This window comes from Ascaphus truei, chromosome 3 (genome assembly GCF_040206685.1).
Source record: "Ascaphus truei isolate aAscTru1 chromosome 3, aAscTru1.hap1, whole genome shotgun sequence".
In the NCBI taxonomy this organism is placed as follows: Eukaryota; Metazoa; Chordata; class Amphibia; order Anura; family Ascaphidae; genus Ascaphus; species Ascaphus truei.
Window position 1 is genome coordinate 426,379,454 of NC_134485.1, and position 18,975 is coordinate 426,398,428.

At 55.8% G+C, this 18,975-nt stretch overlaps 1 protein-coding gene across 1 annotated transcript in view; it reads right to left on the bottom strand.

Annotated features, from left to right (window-relative positions):
• Positions 1-18,975, bottom strand: part of INPPL1 (inositol polyphosphate phosphatase like 1) — a 163,130-nt gene that overhangs the window by 26,857 nt on the left and 117,298 nt on the right. The window contains exons 15-21 of the mRNA XM_075592799.1: positions 14,327-14,465; positions 13,482-13,581; positions 9,426-9,514; positions 8,529-8,610; positions 6,612-6,701; positions 5,747-5,860; positions 4,979-5,067 (exon numbers count right to left, since the gene is read on the bottom strand). Coding sequence (XP_075448914.1) covers positions 4,979-5,067; positions 5,747-5,860; positions 6,612-6,701; positions 8,529-8,610; positions 9,426-9,514; positions 13,482-13,581; positions 14,327-14,465 — 703 coding nt within the window. The remainder of the gene's footprint in view (positions 1-4,978; positions 5,068-5,746; positions 5,861-6,611; positions 6,702-8,528; positions 8,611-9,425; positions 9,515-13,481; positions 13,582-14,326; positions 14,466-18,975) is intronic.

Here is an 18,975-nt window from a genome sequence, read left to right on the forward strand (position 1 = left end):
ATGCTAACGTGCCATGATACAGGCGGCTCTATCACTCACCGTGGGCAGCTGCCAAGCTAACGTGCCATGATACAGGCAGGCGGCTCTATCACTCACCGTGGGCAGCTGCCATGCTAACGTGCCATGATACAGGCAGGCGTCTCTATCACTCACCGTGGGCAGCTGCCATGCTAACGTGCCATGATACAGGCAGGCGTCTCTATCACTCACCGTGGGCAGCTGCCATGCTAACGTGCCATGATACAGGCAGGCGGCTCTATCACTCACCGTGGGCAGCTGCCATGCTAACGTGCCATGATACAGGCGGCTCTATCACTCACCGTGGGCATCTGCCATGCTAACGTGCCATGATACAGGCAGGCGTCTCCATCACTCACCGTGGGCAGCTGCCATGCTAACGTGCCATGATACAGGCAGGCGGCTCTATCACTCACCGTGGGCAGCTGCCATGCTAACGTGCCATGATACAGACAGGCGGCTCTATCACTCACCGTGGGCAGCTGCCAAGCTAACGTGCCATGATACAGACAGGCGTCTCCATCACTCACCGTGGGCAGCTGCCATGCTAACGTGCCATGATACAGGCAGGCGTCTCCATCACTCACCGTGGGCAGCTGCCATGCTAACGTGCCATGATACAGGCAGGCGGCTCCATCACTCACCGTGGGCAGCTGCCATGCTAACGTGCCATGATACAGGCAGGCGGCTCTATCACTCACCGTGGGCAGCTGCCAAGCTAACGTGCCATGATACAGGCAGGCGGCTCTATCACTCACCGTGGGCAGCTGCCATGCTAACGTGCCATGATACAGGCAGGCGTCTCTATCACTCACCGTGGGCAGCTGCCATGCTAACGTGCCATGATACAGGCAGGCGTCTCTATCACTCACCGTGGGCAGCTGCCATGCTAACGTGCCATGATACAGGCGGCTCTATCACTCACCGTGGGCAGCTGCCATGCTAACGTGCCATGATACAGGCAGGCGTCTCTATCACTCACCGTGGGCAGCTGCCATGCTAACGTGCCATGATACAGGCAGGCGGCTCTATCACTCACCGTGGGCAGCTGCCATGCTAACGTGCCATGATACAGACAGGCGTCTCCATCACTCACCGTGGGCAGCTGCCATGCTAACGTGCCATGATACAGGCAGGCGGCTCTATCACTCACCGTGGGCAGCTGCCATGCTAACGTGCCATGATACAGGCGGCTCTATCACTCACCGTGGGCAGCTGCCATGCTAACGTGCCATGATACAGGCAGGCGTCTCCATCACTCACCGTGGGCAGCTGCCATGCTAACGTGCCATGATACAGGCGGCTCTATCACTCACCGTGGGCAGCTGCCATGCTAACGTGCCATGATACAGGCAGGCGTCTCTATCACTCACCGTGGGCAGCTGCCATGCTAACGTGCCATGATACAGGCAGGCGTCTCCATCACTCACCGTGGGCAGCTGCCATGCTAACGTGCCATGATACAGGCGGCTCTATCAGTCACCGTGGGCAGCTGCCATGCTAACGTGCCATGATACAGGCAGGCGGCTCTATCACTCACCGTGGGCAGCTGCCAAGCTAACGTGCCATGATACAGGCAGGCGGCTCTATCACTCACCGTGGGCAGCTGCCATGCTAACGTGCCATGATACAGGCGTCTCCATCACTCACCGTGGGCAGCTGCCATGCTAACGTGCCATGATACAGACAGGCGTCTCCATCACTCACCGTGGGCAGCTGCCATGCTAACGTGCCATGATACAGGCAGGCGTCTCCATCACTCACCGTGGGCAGCTGCCATGCTAACGTGCCATGATACAGGCAGGCGGCTCTATCACTCACCGTGGGCAGCTGCCATGCTAACGTGCCATGATACAGGCAGGCGTCTCCATCACTCACCGTGGGCAGCTGCCATGCTAACGTGCCATGATACAGGCAGGCGTCTCCATCACTCACCGTGGGCAGCTGCCATGCTAACGTGCCATGATACAGGCGGCTCTATCACTCACCGTGGGCAGCTGCTATGCTAACGTGCCATGATACAGGCAGGCGGCTCCATGACTCACCGTGGGCAGCTGCCATGCTAACGTGCCATGATACAGGCAGGCGGCTCTATCACTCACCGTGGGCAGCTGCCAAGCTAACGTGCCATGATACAGGCAGGCGGCTCTATCACAAGCCCCCGTGGGCAGCTGCCATGCTAACGTGCCATGATACAGGCAGGCGGCTCTATCACTCACCGTGGGCAGCTGCCATGCTAACGTGCCATGATACAGGCAGGCGTCTCCATCACTCACCGTGGGCAGCTGCCAAGCTAACGTGCCATGATACAGGCAGGCGGCTCTATCACTCACCGTGGGCAGCTGCCATGCTAACGTGCCATGATACAGACAGGCAGCTCTATCACTCACCGTGGGCAGCTGCCATGCTAACGTGCCATGATACAGGCAGGCAGCTCTATCACTCACCGTGGGCAGCTGCCATGCTAACGTGCCATGATACAGGCAGGCGGCTCTATCACTCACCGTGGGCAGCTGCCATGCTAACGTGCCATGATACAGGCAGGCGGCTCCATCACTCACCGTGGGCAGCTGCCATGCTAACGTGCCATGATACAGGCAGGCGGCTCTATCACTCACCGTGGGCAGCTGCCATGCTAACGTGCCATGATACAGGCAGGCGTCTCCATCACTCACCGTGGGCAGCTGCCAAGCTAACGTGCCATGATACAGGCAGGCGGCTCTATCACTCACCGTGGGCAGCTGCCATGCTAACGTGCCATGATACAGGCAGGCGTCTCCATCACTCACCGTGGGCAGCTGCCATGCTAACGTGCCATGATACAGGCAGGCGGCTCTATCACTCACCGTGGGCAGCTGCCATGCTAACGTGCCATGATACAGGCAGGCGTCTCCATCACTCACCGTGGGCAGCTGCCATGCTAACGTGCCATGATACAGGCAGGCGGCTCTATCACTCACCGTGGGCAGCTGCCATGCTAACGTGCCACGATACAGGCAGGCGGCTCTATCACTCACCATGGGCAGCTGCCAAGCTAACGTGCCATGATACAGGCAGGCGGCTCTATCACAAGCCCCCGTGGGCAGCTGCCATGCTAACGTGCCATGATACAGGCAGGCGTCTCTATCACTCACCGTGGGCAGCTGCCATGCTAACGTGCCATGATACAGGCAGGCGGCTCCATCACTCACCGTGGGCAGCTGCCATGCTAACGTGCCATGATACAGGCAGGCGGCTCTATCACTCACCGTGGGCAGCTGCCATGCTAACGTGCCATGATACAGGCAGGCGGCTCTATCACTCACCGTGGGCAGCTGCCATGCTAATGTGCCATGATACAGGCAGGCGGCTCCATCACTCACCGTGGGCAGCTGCCATGCTAACGTGCCATGATACAGACAGGCAGCTCTATCACTCACCGTGGGCAGCTGCCATGCTAACGTGCCATGATACAGGCAGGCAGCTCTATCACTCACCGTGGGCAGCTGCCATGCTAACGTGCCATGATACAGGCAGGCGGCTCTATCACTCACCGTGGGCAGCTGCCATGCTAACGTGCCATGATACAGGCAGGCGGCTCCATCACTCACCGTGGGCAGCTGCCATGCTAACGTGCCATGATACAGACAGGCGTCTCCATCACTCACCGTGGGCAGCTGCCATGCTAACGTGCCATGATACAGGCAGGCGGCTCTATCACTCACCGTGGGGCAGCTGCCATGCTAACGTGCCATGATACAGGCAGGCGGCTCTATCACTCACCGTGGGCAGCTGCCATGCTAACGTGCCATGATACAGGCAGGCGGCTCTATCACTCACCGTGGGCAGCTGCCATGCTAACGTGCCATGATACAGGCAGGCGTCTCCATCACTCACCGTGGGCAGCTGCCAAGCTAACGTGCCGTGATACAGGCAGGCGGCTCCATCACTCACCGTGGGCAGCTGCCATGCTAACGTGCCATGATACAGGCAGGCGTCTCCATCACTCACCGTGGGCAGCTGCCATGCTAACGTGCCATGATACAGGCAGGCGTCTCCATCACTCACCGTGGGCAGCTGCCATGCTAACGTGCCATGATACAGGCAGGCGTCTCCATCACTCACCGTGGGCAGCTGCCAAGCTAACGTGCCATGATACAGGCAGGCGGCTCTATCACTCACCGTGGGCAGCTGCCATGCTAACGTGCCATGATACAGGCAGGCGGCTCTATCACTCACCGTGGGGCAGCTGCCATGCTAACGTGCCATGATACAGGCAGGCGGCTCTATCACTCACCGTGGGCAGCTGCCATGCTAACGTGCCATGATACAGGCAGGCGTCTCCATCACTCACCGTGGGCAGCTGCCATGCTAACGTGCCATGATACAGGCAGGCGTCTCCATCACTCACCGTGGGCAGCTGCCAAGCTAACGTGCCGTGATACAGGCAGGCGGCTCCATCACTCACCGTGGGCAGCTGCCATGCTAACGTGCCATGATACAGGCAGGCGTCTCCATCACTCACCGTGGGCAGCTGCCATGCTAACGTGCCATGATACAGGCAGGCGTCTCCATCACTCACCGTGGGCAGCTGCCATGCTAACGTGCCATGATACAGGCAGGCGTCTCCATCACTCACCGTGGGCAGCTGCCAAGCTAACGTGCCATGATACAGGCAGGCGGCTCTATCACTCACCGTGGGCAGCTGCCATGCTAATGTGCCATGATACAGGCAGGCGGCTCCATCACTCACCGTGGGCAGCTGCCATGCTAACGTGCCATGATACAGGCAGGCGGCTCTATCACTCACCGTGGGCAGCTGCCATGCTAACGTGCCATGATACAGGCAGGCGTCTCCATCACTCACCGTGGGCAGCTGCCATGCTAACGTGCCATGATACAGGCAGGCGTCTCCATCACTCACCGTGGGCAGCTGCCAAGCTAACGTGCCATGATACAGGCAGGCGGCTCTATCACTCACCGTGGGCAGCTGCCTGGATGACCACTGGACCTTCAGGAAGTTGATATTGTCGCTGTTCTGGTTGTCGTTCTCGCTGCTCTTCTTATATTCTGCAGGGGGGGAGGGCAGCTTTTAGTGCATGTTTTACAGCCTCGCCGGTCCTGGGGGAGGGCGCGCTGTACCTTTGTGTGTATATGTGTATATTTTAACTAGCGCACGTAGCGAGACTTATGGTCCCGGCACCGCGGCACATTGCCGCACCTGCCCCAGCTTCGGAGGATTATCGCTGTGGGGGGGTCCAGTCGGGAAGCATGGACTCCCCCACCCGCCCGCCGTGTGACCGCGGCAGGCACCGGAAACGGCAAGCGTTGCTACATCTGTATATAGCGCCATCAATGTATTGGCGCAATAATGAAAATGCTGTATGTGCATTAAACATACGAAGCACATCAGGGGAAATTGAACACCTGCCCTGCAGAGCTTGCAATCTAAATGGTATGTTGAGTAAGTGCTGGGGATGGCAGTGCCTGGGCACGATGATTAGTAAGTGCCCTTGTGCGCGTGGAGCAATGCTCAGAGGTTTTGAGACCTCACAGGTCTTTTCTTCTGCATTTTACAGTAAAGGGTCCCAGTAGTTGTACTGTTCGCTCTGTTAGTGTAGAAGCTCTGCAGGTTGTGAGACCTTTCATTGGATGAACATATTAATTCTGCATAGATGCTCTATCACACAGAAACAGAGACAGGCCCTCTCCTACCTAGACTGCCCGGAGCACAGAGGAAGCCCCTCACCTTCCAGGCAGGCAGAGTAAAACTCAATGAAGAACTTGGTCCTGCTGGCTGTTTTCACAATGGCTTCGATGTTCTCAAACTCGATGCAGGCCTGTTCTGAGGTCTTCAGGAGACCTGAGGGTCAGAGAAGAGGGAGACTCGAAAAAACCCAAGCCCAGCTTCTCACCAGAACCCTACTTTTCCTACAAGGAGATCTTGTGATCAACCTGTCCCCTGCCTCTAGAAGGTGAATGTCTGGTCAAACTCTTCTCTGCCAGAGGTTAAGGGTATGAGGTGAGACGGACAGACAGACTTCAGGGTTTTTCCTCAAACAGCTCAAGAACAGAGGTCCCAAAATACAGATCCCCACCTAACGCCCAGCAAAGCCTCAGTTTCAGCCGGAGCCCCGGTACAGTTTATAATACTGGTTTTGTTAGGGACCGGGGCTCATACCCAACTCAAGTAAGAATGTTTCACTATGGAGAACCCCCCGAAAACCAGTATATGAGGCAGCAATTCTAATACTACAGAACGGTTTCACAGTGTGGTCAGTATGAGCAGGGGAAGCCCAGCGGGCCAAAAATAATTAAAGTGTAGTTAGACCGTTAACCATTACACTACCCCCCTACCCCCCACCATTATCTAAAGCAGGGGTGCTCAACACCAGTCCTCAAGACCCCCCCCCCCCAAAAAAAAGGTCAGATCTTTAGGATATCCCTGCTTCAGCACAGCTGGCTTAATCAGTGGCTCAGTCAAAGACTGAGCCACCTGTGCTGAAGCAGGGATATGCTGAAGATCTGACCTGTTGGGGGGGGGGGGGTGTCTTGAGGACTGGAGTTGAGCCCCCCCTGATCTGCAGGATAGATCCATCCACTGCCTGTGTTACCTTTCTTGGAAACAAACTGGGACGTCACCCCAACTTCAAACGATGCAAATACCGGGGAGTGGTCGCTGGTTGTGATGTCATCGGTGCAACCTAGAGACCCCCAGAGAGCGGAAGAAATGAGTGCCTCGGAAGTCCCTCGCCCCCCCTAAACACTGAGCAACAAAGTACAGTAACCCCCGCGTGTACATGTCACAGAGCCGGTCCCCCCAGGACAGGAGCGAAGGAAGGACAATAACACAGGGAGAAGGAGTGGCTCAGTGAGTAAAGACACTGACTGGCACTGAGATTGCTGCAGGGGAGCCTGGTTCAATTCCCGGTGGTGGCTCCTTGTGACCTTGGGCAAGTCACTTTATCTCCCTGTGCCTCAGGCACCAAAAACATAGATTGTAAGCTCCACGGGGCAGGGACCTGTGCCTGCAAAATGTCTATGTAAAGCGCTGCGTACAATTAGCAGCGCTATACAAGAACATGCTATTATTATTATTATATTTTAACCGGTCACACTCCCAGAGTGAGCAAAGGTTTCTACGGTATTTATCTAACGTCTTTCAGTGACGAGAGCAGATACTGCGCACGTCAGCAGCTTGTAATACGAGGGCCCAGAGAAAAGCGAAACACATTCATATTTCACAAGGCACCGGTAATGAAAATAGGTAGTTGAATCTTTCTCAAGAAGCCGATTACACGGATACGTTCTTACAAACCATTGCTGGACACTAACACCTGGATAACTTACAGCCACTCGCAGCTGGCAAAAAAAAATAAAAAACTACTTAGAGATCTAATTGTCGTCCTCGGTGATAATATAAAAGGCGCCGGTACCCGTCCGCTCTCCTGCTTCTCATCCCCGTCGCGCTGTTGTGAAGTCGCGGCGTCACGTGGTCATGGCAATTGCGACCCCACGTAACCCCTGTTGCAAGAAGTTGACGCCGGTGACGAAGAGCAGGAGAAGGCAAGAGAAACCGGTGCCGGTCACCGGGAAAAAAAAAACCCCTGGTCTTTCTTTAACAAATGTAATCCTGCTAAAAGCAAAGATTTGGCAACTTTAGAAGTTCAGCAGGATTTCCTTTGCATCTGGGCCTCTGAATCAGGGTGTCTGGGAAGAGGGGGGGGGGGCACTGCCTGTGCAAAGTCTTGTTAACCGCAGTGATGTCACACAAAAGGGAGCAGCCAGAGGGGATCAAACCCTTCCCAAGACTCGGCTCATTCGGTCTATGAACTAACGTTAAATTAAATGGCAGTGACCCCCCCGGATTGGACACTTACACACGGCCCTTGCTGCGGTTTGACTCGGGGAGGGACGGTTACATACCGGCAAATACCTTTGGGTTCCGTTAAGGAAAAGCAGTGGGTGTAAATGTCGCCCAACCACCAGGACTGGTCATTATCAAAGCTGAGCGGCAACGCCCTCCGATGTCGTCCCCAACAAGTCCCCGGCTCACCGGGGGTCGCGTGAATAAATTAACCCCCTCTGATGCCGGGTGGTCCGGCAACGACAGGAACAGGTTTAAACCAGCGGCGGCCAACTCCATTCCTCAAGGGCCACCAAAACAGGCCAGGTTTTCAGGATATCCCTGCTTCAGCAGAGGTGGTTGCAGTCTTCAACTGAGCCACTGATTGAGCCACCTGTGCTGAAGCGGAGATATCCGGAAAACCTGACCTGTTGGTGGCCCTTGAGGACTGGAGTCGGCCGCCCCTGTGTTAAACCAAAGGCTGAAAATGGGGCCCAGTTTGTTATTTATTTATTTTACAACCGACTTCCCTTTAAAGCAATAAACAGTTAGTTAAACATGCTCTCCCCCCTTCCGCTTCTGCGCAGAAATACTGGCCGAATACATAGCGGTTTTGATTTTGATGTCATCGTGCGCCGCACACACACACACACACACACACACACACGCTCCCGGCTCTGCTCACCGTACGAGTTGCAGATGATGTGGGTCTCGGGGTAAGATTTCCACAGGATCCGGTCGCACCAGGAGGGGACGTTCGTGCGAACCTGGAACATAGCCGGGACATACCGAACATGACTTCACCCCGCGTCTGCTGAGGGGTGCTCCCACCAGAGATCCGGGGTGGAAAGGGGGACACCCCCCCAGGACCCGTCCCTCTGACCTGCGGCAGGCTGCATAGAAGGGGGTCACAGAAGCCAGTGCCCCCCTCAAACTGTTCTGCCTTGGGGACCCCAATAATTCCCTGGTTTACTCGGCAGGCCCCCAAAATCCTCTAGAGTAAGCATTTGTTAGTTAATACAATATGCAGTACTAACAGAGGATTGGATGCAGTGACGCTCATCTCTCGGCGACTCCCTCTCTCTATCTCGGGGGGTCCCTCCCATCACTGAGCCCCCATATGAAGACCCCCGCAGGTTGGGAAACGGTGGGATAGAGGCACTTGTGAACGTTAAACACACAAACCCCCAGATTCACCAAGCTCCATTATAACGCGCCGGGGGCGGAGCTCCCACTGAAGCCCGGTCAGGTGTGTTACCCCGCAGCACAGGACACCCTGGGGTCAGCTTGCCACAGAGAGAGCGCCACGCAGCACACAGAGAGAGCACCGCGCAGAGCGAGCGCACACCGAACGAGCACTCACAGAGCGAGCACTCACAGAGCGTGCGCACACCGAGCGAGCACTCACAGAACGAGCACTCACAGAGCACTCACAGAGTGCACACAGAGCGAGCACACACAGAGCGAGCGCACACAGAGCGAGCGCACACAGAGCGAGCGCACACAGAGCGAGCGCACACAGAGCGAGCGCACACAGAGCAAGCGCACACAGAGCGCACAGAGCATGGTGCCGGTTTCTCACCCCGGTGGGTTTGTGTTTGTGCCACACGTATGTGTCTCTGGATCCCCTCTCGTAGCGGTATGTGGGTGGGTACGTGATCTCCTCCTCACCTGCAAAACAAGAGGGACACGGTGACACCGGGAAGCAGAGGGACACGTATCAGTGTTCTGCCCGGCTGTGTGTGTATCCGCGTGTTCTGCCCGCCTGTGTATCAGCGTGTTCTGCCCGCCTGTGTGTGTATCAGCGTGTTGTGCCCGGCTGTGTGTGTATCCGCGTGTTCTGCTCGGCTGTGTATGTATCAATGTTCTGTCCGGCTGTGTGTGTATCAATGTTCTGCTCGGCTGTGTGTGTATCAGCGTGTTGTGCTCGGCTGTGTGTGTATCAGCGTGTTGTGCTCGGCTGTGTGTGTATCAGCGTGTTCTGCTTGGCTGTGTGTGTATCAGCGTGTTGTGCTCGGCTGTGTGTGTATCAGCGTGTTCTGCTTGGCTGTGTGTGTATCAGTGTGTTGTGCTCGGCTGTGTGTGTATCAGCGTGTTCTGCCCGGCTGTGTGTGTATCCGTGTGTTCTGCTCGGCTGTGTGTGTATCCGCGTGTTCTGTTCGGCTGTGTGTGTATCAGCGTGTTCTGCTCGGCTGTGTGTGTATCAGCGTGTTGTGCACGGCTGTGTGTGTATCCGCGTGTTCTGCTCGGCTGTGTGTGTATCTGCATGTTAGTGAAGCCGTGTGTGTATCAGCGTGTTGTGCCCGGCTGTGTGTGTATCAGCGTGTTGTGCTCGGCTGTGTGTGTATCAGTGTGTTGTGCTCGGCTGTGTGTGTATCAGCGTGTTCTGCCCGGCTGTGTGTGTATCAGCGTGTTCTGCCCGGCTGTGTGTGTATCAGCGTGTTCTGCTCAGCTGTGTGTGTATCAGTGTGTTGTGCTCGGCTGTGTGTGTATCAGTGTGTTGTGCTCGGGTGTGTGTGAATCAGCGTGTTCTGCCCGGCTGTGTGTGTATCATCATGTTGTGCTCAGCTATGTGTGTATCAGCGTGTTGTGCTCGGCTGTGTGTGTATCAGTGTGTTGTGCTCGGCTGTGTGTGTATCAGTGTGTTGTGCTCGGCTGTGTGCGTATCAGCGTGTTGTGCTCAGCTGTGTGTGTATCAGCGTGTTGTGCCTGGCTGTGTGTGTATCCACGTGTTAGTGATGCTGTGTGTGTATCAGCGTGTTGTGCCCGGCTGTGTGTGTATCAGCGTATTGTGCCCGGCTGTGTGTATCCGCGTTTTAGTGATGCTGTGTGTGTATCAGCGTGTTGTGCCCGGCTGTGTATGTATCAGCGTGTTGTGCCCGGCTGTGTGTGTATCAGCGCGTTGTGCCCGGCTGTGTGTGTATCAGTGTGTTGTGCCCGGCTGTGTGTGTATCAGCGTGTTGTGCCCGCCTGTGTGTGTATCAGCGTGTTGTGCCCGGCTGTTTGTGTATCAGCGTGTTGTGCCCGCCTGTGTGTGTATCAGCGTGTTCTGCTCAGCTGTGTGTGTATCAGTGTGTTGTGCTCGGCTGTCTGTGTATCTGCGTGTTGTGCTCGGCTGTGTGTGTATCAGCGTGTTGTGCCCGGCTGTGTGTGTATCAGCGTGTTGTGCCCGGCTGTGTGTGTATCAGCGTGTTCTGCTCGGCTGTGTGTGTATCAGCGTGATGTGCTCGGCTGTGTGTGTATCAGTGTGTTGTGCTCAGGTGTGTGTGAATCAGCGTGTTCCGCCCGGCTGTGTGTGTATCATCATATTGTGCTCAGCTATGTGTGTATCAGCGTGTTGTGCTCGGCTGTGTGTGTATCAGTGTGTTGTGCTCGGCTGTGTGTGTATCAGTGTGTTGTGCTCGGCTGTGTGCGTATCAGCGTGTTGTGCTCAGCTGTGTGTGTATCAGCGTGTTGTGCCCGGCTGTGTGTGTATCCGCGTTTTAGTGATGCTGTGTGTGTATCAGCGTGTTGTGCCCGGCTGTGTATGTATCAGCGTGTTGTGCCCGGCTGTGTGTGTATCCGCGTTTTAGTGATGCTGTGTGTGTATCAGCGTGTTGTGCCCGGCTGTGTATGTATCAGCGTGTTGTGCCCGGCTGTGTGTGTATCAGCGTGTTGTGCCCGGCTGTGTGTGTATCAGCATGTTGTGCCCGGCTGTGTGTGTATCAGCGTGTTGTGCCCGCCTGTGTGTGTATCAGCGTGTTGTGCCCGGCTGTGTGTGTATCCACGTGTTAGTGATGCTGTGTGTGTATCAGCGTGTTGTGCTCGGCTGTGTGTGTATCAGTGTGTTGTGCCCGGCTGTGTGTGTATCAGTGTGTTGTGCTCGGCTGTGTGTGTATCAGCGTGTTGTGCTCGGCTGTGTGTGTATCAGCGTGTTCTGCTCGGCTGTGTGTGTATCAGCGTGTTGTGCTCGGCTATGTGTGTATCAGCTTGTTGTGCTCGGCTGTGTGTGTATCAGCGTGATGTGCTCGGCTGTGTGTGTATCAGTGTGTTGTGCTCGGGTGTGTGTGAATCAGCGTGTTCCGCCCGGCTGTGTGTGTATCATCATGTTGTGCTCAGCTATGTGTGTATCAGCGTGTTGTGCTCGGCTGTGTGTGTATCAGTGTGTTGTGCTCGGCTGTGTGTGTATCAGTGTGTTCTGCTCAGCTGTGTGTGTATCAGCGTGTTCTGCCCGGCTGTGTGTGTATCAGCGTGTTGTGCTCAGCTGTGTGTGTATCAGCGTGTTGTGCCTGGCTGTGAGTGTATCCACGTGTTAGTGATGCTGTGTGTGTATCAGCGTGTTGTGCTCGGCTGTGTGTGTATCAGTGTGTTGTGCTCGGCTGTGTGTGTATCAGCGTGTTGTGCCCGGCTGTGTGTGTATCAGCGTGTTCTGCCCGGCTGTGTGTGTATCAGTGTGTTGTGCTCGGCTGTGTGTGTATCAGCGTGTTGTGCCCGGCTGTGTGTGTATCAGCGTGTTCTGCCCGGCTGTGTGTGTATCAGTGTGTTGTGCTCAGCTGTGTGTGTATCAGCGTGTTGTGCCCGGCTGTGTGTGTAGCCACGTGTTAGTGATGCTGTGTGTGTATCAGCGTGTTGTGCCTGGCTGTGTGTGTATCCACGTGTTAGTGATGCTGTGTGTGTGCTACCAATGGAGTCATCATCGCATTGCTCAGCATATTATTATATGGCTCGTGGTATTATACTGCCCTGTGTGGTTGGCCCCCGCGCCCCATTGGCTGGCCCCCGCGCCCCATTGGCTGGCCCCCGCGCCCCATTGGCTGGCCCCCGCGCCCCATTGGCTGGCCCCCGCGCCCCATTGGCTGGCCCCCGCGCCCCATTGGCTGGCCCCCGCGCCCCATTGGCTGGCCCCCGCGCCCCATTGGCTGGCCCCCGCGCGCCATTGGCTGGCCCCCGCGCACCATTGGCTGGCCCCCGCGCCCCATTAGCTGGCCCCCGCGCGCCATTAGCTGGCCCCCGCGCGCCATTGGCTGGCCCCCGCGCCCCATTGGCTGGCCCCCGCGCCCCATTGGCTGGCCCCCGCGCCCCATTGGCTGGCCCCCGCGCCCCATTGGCTGGACATGCACTGCAATGTTAGCCACGCGGCACCAGAGGGGTTTCTTTACATTTATGCTTTAACAAAATATTTGCCATCTGTCCAGATTACCAAGATTCAGATTGAGAATTTGCAAATAAATGTCATTCTACATATATAGAAAACTAAGTCACAGGGTCTATAGGGGGATGTGTATGTGTTTTTGTGTGTGTATATGTGTGTGTTTTTGTGTATGTGTGTGTGTGTGTGTATGTGTTTTTGTCTGTGTATGTGTGTATGTGTATGTGTATATATACACACACACACACACTCACAGACACACAGACACACACACACACACACACACACACACACACACACACACACACACACACACACACACACACACACACACACACACACACACACACACACACACACACACACACACACACACACACACAGGAGAGTTGACCATCTTGTTATTAAGTACTCCGATCCCTGGGTTACTTCCCCCTCAAGCTTTTGGCGACTGCATCTAACGCAGCTAACCCCTGGCAGACGAAAGACGCACAGCCGTCCAGGACTTACTGAAACGCAGGAAGATCTTGTGTTTCTCCTTCTCCAGGTTCAGCTGATCCACCTTGAGCAGAGGGTCAAACTCCTTGCGACTGATGTAATTTAGGATCTCCTGTAAAGCCAATAAAACGAAGCTCTCAGAGGTCTTCATATCTATACATATATCATTTCCCAGGGTCCACCTGTCAGCCTGTATAACTCCAACACCATGAGTGGCCAACTCCAGTCCTCAAGGGCCACCGCGAGGTCAGGTTTTAAGGATATCCCTGCCTCAGCACATGTGGCTCAATCAGAGGCTTAGTCTTCGGCTGAGCCACTGATTGAGCCACTTGTGCTGAAGCAGGGATATCCCTAAAACCGGACGTGTTGGTGGCCCTTGAGAACTGGTGTTGGCCGCCCCCTGTCCTACACCCTTGTTGTTACCCGGCCATGTTCCCCATGTTCCCCACACGGCCTTTCCAGCAAACCTGCCCGAATTTTCCATTTCCCCAAATGTTCCCCCTCAAATAACCCCTCTCCCATCCCCGGGCTGTTAATCCCACCGCACCCCCCATCTGAAAATCTTTTAAAGGACTTCAAAGCTTTCATACAAAACAAGAACTTAATGAGGAATAAACCTGACAATCCCCAGGCCGCCTGCAATGCGGGTAACTTGCCGCTCACGTGCGTTACATCCCGCGCTGCGCCATTTATGCATATTACCACAAATCAAAGATGGCAGCCCCCAACTCCCGCTGAGGGTGTATTCCGAGGTTTACTGCCTCTTACTTGTGGCTAACCCTTCTTGCCCCTCCACAAAGCAGTGCTGGCCTCTCTCGCCAAGGAAAGAGCTCACAAATACAAGATGGCCGCCTCACCTGGACGTCCATGTCCAGACGGTAGTTGAGGTCCCCGAACCAGAAGAGGTGAGTGAAGCGCAGGGAGATATCGAAGCAGTTGAGCTGCTTGTCCCCCAGGGAAAGGAGCCGCAGGATGTCCAAGTAATTCTGATTGCGCCTGCGATGGAGAGAACGAGAGAAGGACGTGGGAAAGTGCTCACACCGCCTCTACTTCCCCCCCCCCCCCCCCGAGCGCTGCCGACGACGCCGCCGTCAGAGTACCAGCGGACCCGGGGCACTTCCGCGTCATGTGATCGCTCCCGGAGTGATCGCGACGCAGCTGGCGCCCCCCGGATGCCAGATCGAGCTCTCCTTTCATTTACATCGGGGGTCAGTGAGCAAGTGCCCATGAGGTAGCTGGTCCGTCATCAAGACCCCCGGGGCAGGAAGGCCCTCCAGGTTAAAGGCGCAGTCCCTGGCAGCCGACCCACAACCAATGTTTTGGAAATACTTTAACTGTCTAATACTATTCCTTCAACAAATGTAACCCTGCTTTTGTTCCTTTGGAAGCCAAGCACCAACGCCCTCTTTTTTTTAAATTCAGGGTGACAGAATAATGGAGTGGTGTGTTTTGTGTGTTCTGTGCTCTTATCCCGTTCTGTCCTCATCACAAAGCCAATGAAAAGAAACGTCTGTGGAAGGGAGGGAGGCAGCGCCGGGCGCCAACATCATCCGACAGAAGGGAACAGCCAGAGGACACGAGACCCCTCCCAAGCCTTATCTCCCCGTGTTTACACTTCTAATTCAGGCGTGTGGAGTGCTGGGGTAGTTGGCTCTCAGTACTGTGCACAGCCGGGAGAGTTCAATCCCAGCCAACGCCGTGTGCCGTGTGTTACTCACTGTGATGGACGGAGAATCACAACACTCCCCTCCCGTCAGCTCATCTGCTTCGTAAGCGTGCCAGGAACTTAGGGATGTTACCCCCCCCCCCCAGTCCCCCCTCCTGCCTCTCCATCTACCCCCACACCACCGCCCCAACCCCCCCCCCAGTCCCCCCTCCTGCCCCTCCATCTATCCCCACACCACCGCCCCAAAGAGAGGAGCCTGTATAAATTCGTATATAGCATTAACAAGGTACACAGTGCTGTGTACACTGTGGTTATGAGTCCGCAGAGTTCCCTGCCAATCCCACATCCACACAGCCTGTATAAATTCCTATATAGCGTGGACGATGTACTCAGTGCTGCACCATGAAGGAGTCCCGACCCGCAAACCACATTTTTGGGGCAGAAAGAGATAAAGTGACTCGACCAAGGTCACAAGGTCACAAGTAGAGCTGACAAAATTGGGATTGGAACCCGGGCACACCCACTTCAAAGGCACTACCACTGAGCTACTGCACCCCAACTCCAAGACTATATGGAAGGCCCCGGGGGAGGGGCGTTATTACACTGCACCCCAATTCCAAGACAATATGGGTGGCCCGGGGGGGGGGGGGGGGGCGTTATTACACTGCACCCCATTTCCCAGACTATATGGGAGGTCCTGAGGGGGGGGGGGTCGTTATTACACTGCACTCCTACTCCAAGACCATATGGGAGGCCCGGGAGGGGGGGGGGGGGGTTATTACACTGCACTAGTTTGGAGTCAGTGAGAGTTTGTGTGTGTGGCAGATTCATGAATTACCCCCACACTTTCCATGTTAACCCCCGCTAGTGGCCACAGACACGCGTGGCTCCGAAGTACCCTGAGTTTCCGTTTTAGATACTGGAATGACCATGGTATGAGCGGGTCAGAAGCAGAACCTGGCAGCACACCGTGTGACTGACTGCAAACAGAACCAGAACCCGGCAGCACACCGTGTGACTGACTGCAAACAGAACCAGAACCCGGCAGCACACCGTGTGACTGACTGCAAACAGAACCAGAACCCGGCAGCACACCGTGTGACTGACTGCAAACAGAACCAGAACCCGGCAGCACACCGTGTGACTGACTGCAAACAGAACCAGAACCCGGCAGCACACCGTGTGACTGACTGCAAACAGAACCAGAACCTGGCAGCACACCGTGTGACTGACTGCAAACAGAACCAGAACCTGGCAGCACGCCGTGTGACTGACTGCAAACAGAACCAGAACCCGGCAGCACGCCGTGTGACTGACTGCAAACACACAGAACCAGAACCTGGCCGCACACCGTGTGCCTGACTGCAAACAAACAGAACCAGAACCTGGCAGCACACCGTGTGCCTGACTGCAAACTAACAGAACCAGAACCCGGCAGCATACCGTGTGACTGACTGCAAACACACAGAACCAGAACCCGGCAGCACACCGTGTGACTGACTGCAAACAGAACCAGAACCCGGCAGCACACCGTGTGCCTGACTGCAAACAAACAGAACCAGAACCCGGCAGCACACCGTGTGACTGACTGCAAACACACAGAACCAGAACCCGGCAGCACACCGTGTGACTGACTGCAAACACACAGAACCAGAACCCGGCAGCACACCGTGTGACTGACTGCAAACAAACAGAACCAGAACCCGGCAGCACACCGTGTGACTGACTGCAAACACACAGAACCAGAACCCGGCAGCACACCGTGTGCCTGACTGCAAACTAACAGAACCAGAACCCGGCAGCACACCGTGTGACTGACTGCAAACACACAGAACCAGAACCCGGCAGCACACCGTGTGACTGACTGCAAACACACAGAACCAGAACCCGACAGCACACCGTGTGCCTGACTGCAAACACACAGAACCAGAACCTGGCAGCACACCGTGTGACTGACTGCAAACACACAGAACCAGAACCCGGCAGCACACCGTGTGCCTGACTGCAAACAGAACCAGAACCTGGCAGCACACCGTGTGCCTGACTGCAAACAAACAGAACCAGAACCCGGCAGCACACCGTGTGACTGACTGCAAACACACAGAACCAGAACCCGGCAGCACACCGTGTGACTGACTGCAAACACACAGAACCAGAACCCGGCAGCACACCGTGTGACTGACTGCAAACACACAGAACCAGAACCCAGCAGCACACCGTGTGACTGACTGCAAACAGAACCAGAACCCGGCAGCACACCGTGTGCCTGACTGCAAACACACAGAACCAGAACCTGACAGCACACCGTGTGACTGACTGCAAACACACAGAACCAGAACCCGGCAGCACACCGTGTGACTGACTGCAAACACACAGAACCAGAACCCGGCAGCACACCGTGTGACTGACTGCAAACAGAACCAGAACCCGGCAGCACGCCGTGTGACTGACTGCAAACACACAGAACCAGAACCCGGCAGCACACCGTGTGACTGACTGCAAACACACAGAACCAGAACCCGGCAGCACACCGTGTGACTGACTGCAAACACACAGAACCAGAACCCGGCAGCACACCGTGTGACTGACTGCAAACAAACAGACCCAGAACCCGGCAGCACCCCGTGTGCCTGACTGCAAACACACAGAACCAGAACCCGGCAGCACACCGTGTGACTGACTGCAAACAGAACCAGAACCCGGCAGCACACCGTGTGACTGACTGCAAACACACAGAACCAGAACCCGGCAGCACACCGTGTGCCTGACTGCAAACAAACAGACCCAGAACCTGGCAGCACACCGTGTGACTGACTGCAAACACACAGAACCAGAACCCGGCAGCACACCGTGTGACTGACTGCAAACACACAGAACCAGAACCCGGCAGCACACCGTGTGCCTGACTGCAAACAAACAGACCCAGAACCTGGCAGCACACCGTGTGACTGACTGCAAACACACAGAACCAGAACCCGGCAGCACACCGTGTGACTGACTGCAAACACACAGAACCAGAACCCGGCAGCACCCCGTGTGACTGACTGCAAACACACAGAACCAGAACCCGGCAGCACGCCGTGTGCCTGACTGCAAACACACAGAACCAGAACCCGGCAGCACACCGTGTGACTGACTGCAAACACACAGAACCAGAACCCGGCAGCACACCGTGTGACTGACTGCAAACACACAGAACCAGAACCCGGCAGCACACCGTGTGACTGACTGCAAACACACAGAACCAGAACCCGGCAGCACACCGTGTGCCTGACTGCAAACACACAGAACCAGAACCCGGCAGCACACCGTGTGACTGACTGCAAACAGAACCAGAACCCGGCAGCACACCGTGTGCCTGACTGCAAACACACAGAACCAGAACCCGGCAGCACACCGTGTGACTGACTGCAAACAGAACCAGAACCCGGCAGCACACCGTGTGACTGACTGCAAACACACAGAACCAGAACCCGGCAGCACACCGTGTGACTGACTGCAAACAGAACCAGAACCCGGCAGCACACCGTGTGCCTGACTGCAAACACACAGAACCAGAACCCGGCAGCACACCGTGTGACTGACTGCAAACACACAGAACCAGAACCCGGCAGCACACCGTGTGACTGACTGCAAACACACAGAACCAGAACCCGGCAGCACACCGTGTGACTGACTGCAAACAAACAGAACCAGAACCCGGCCGCACACCGTGTGACTGACTGCAAACAAACAGAACCAGAACCCGGCAGCACACCGTGTGACTGACTGCAAACTAACAGAACCAGAACCCGGCAGCACACCGTGTGACTGACTGCAAACACACAGAACCAGAACCCG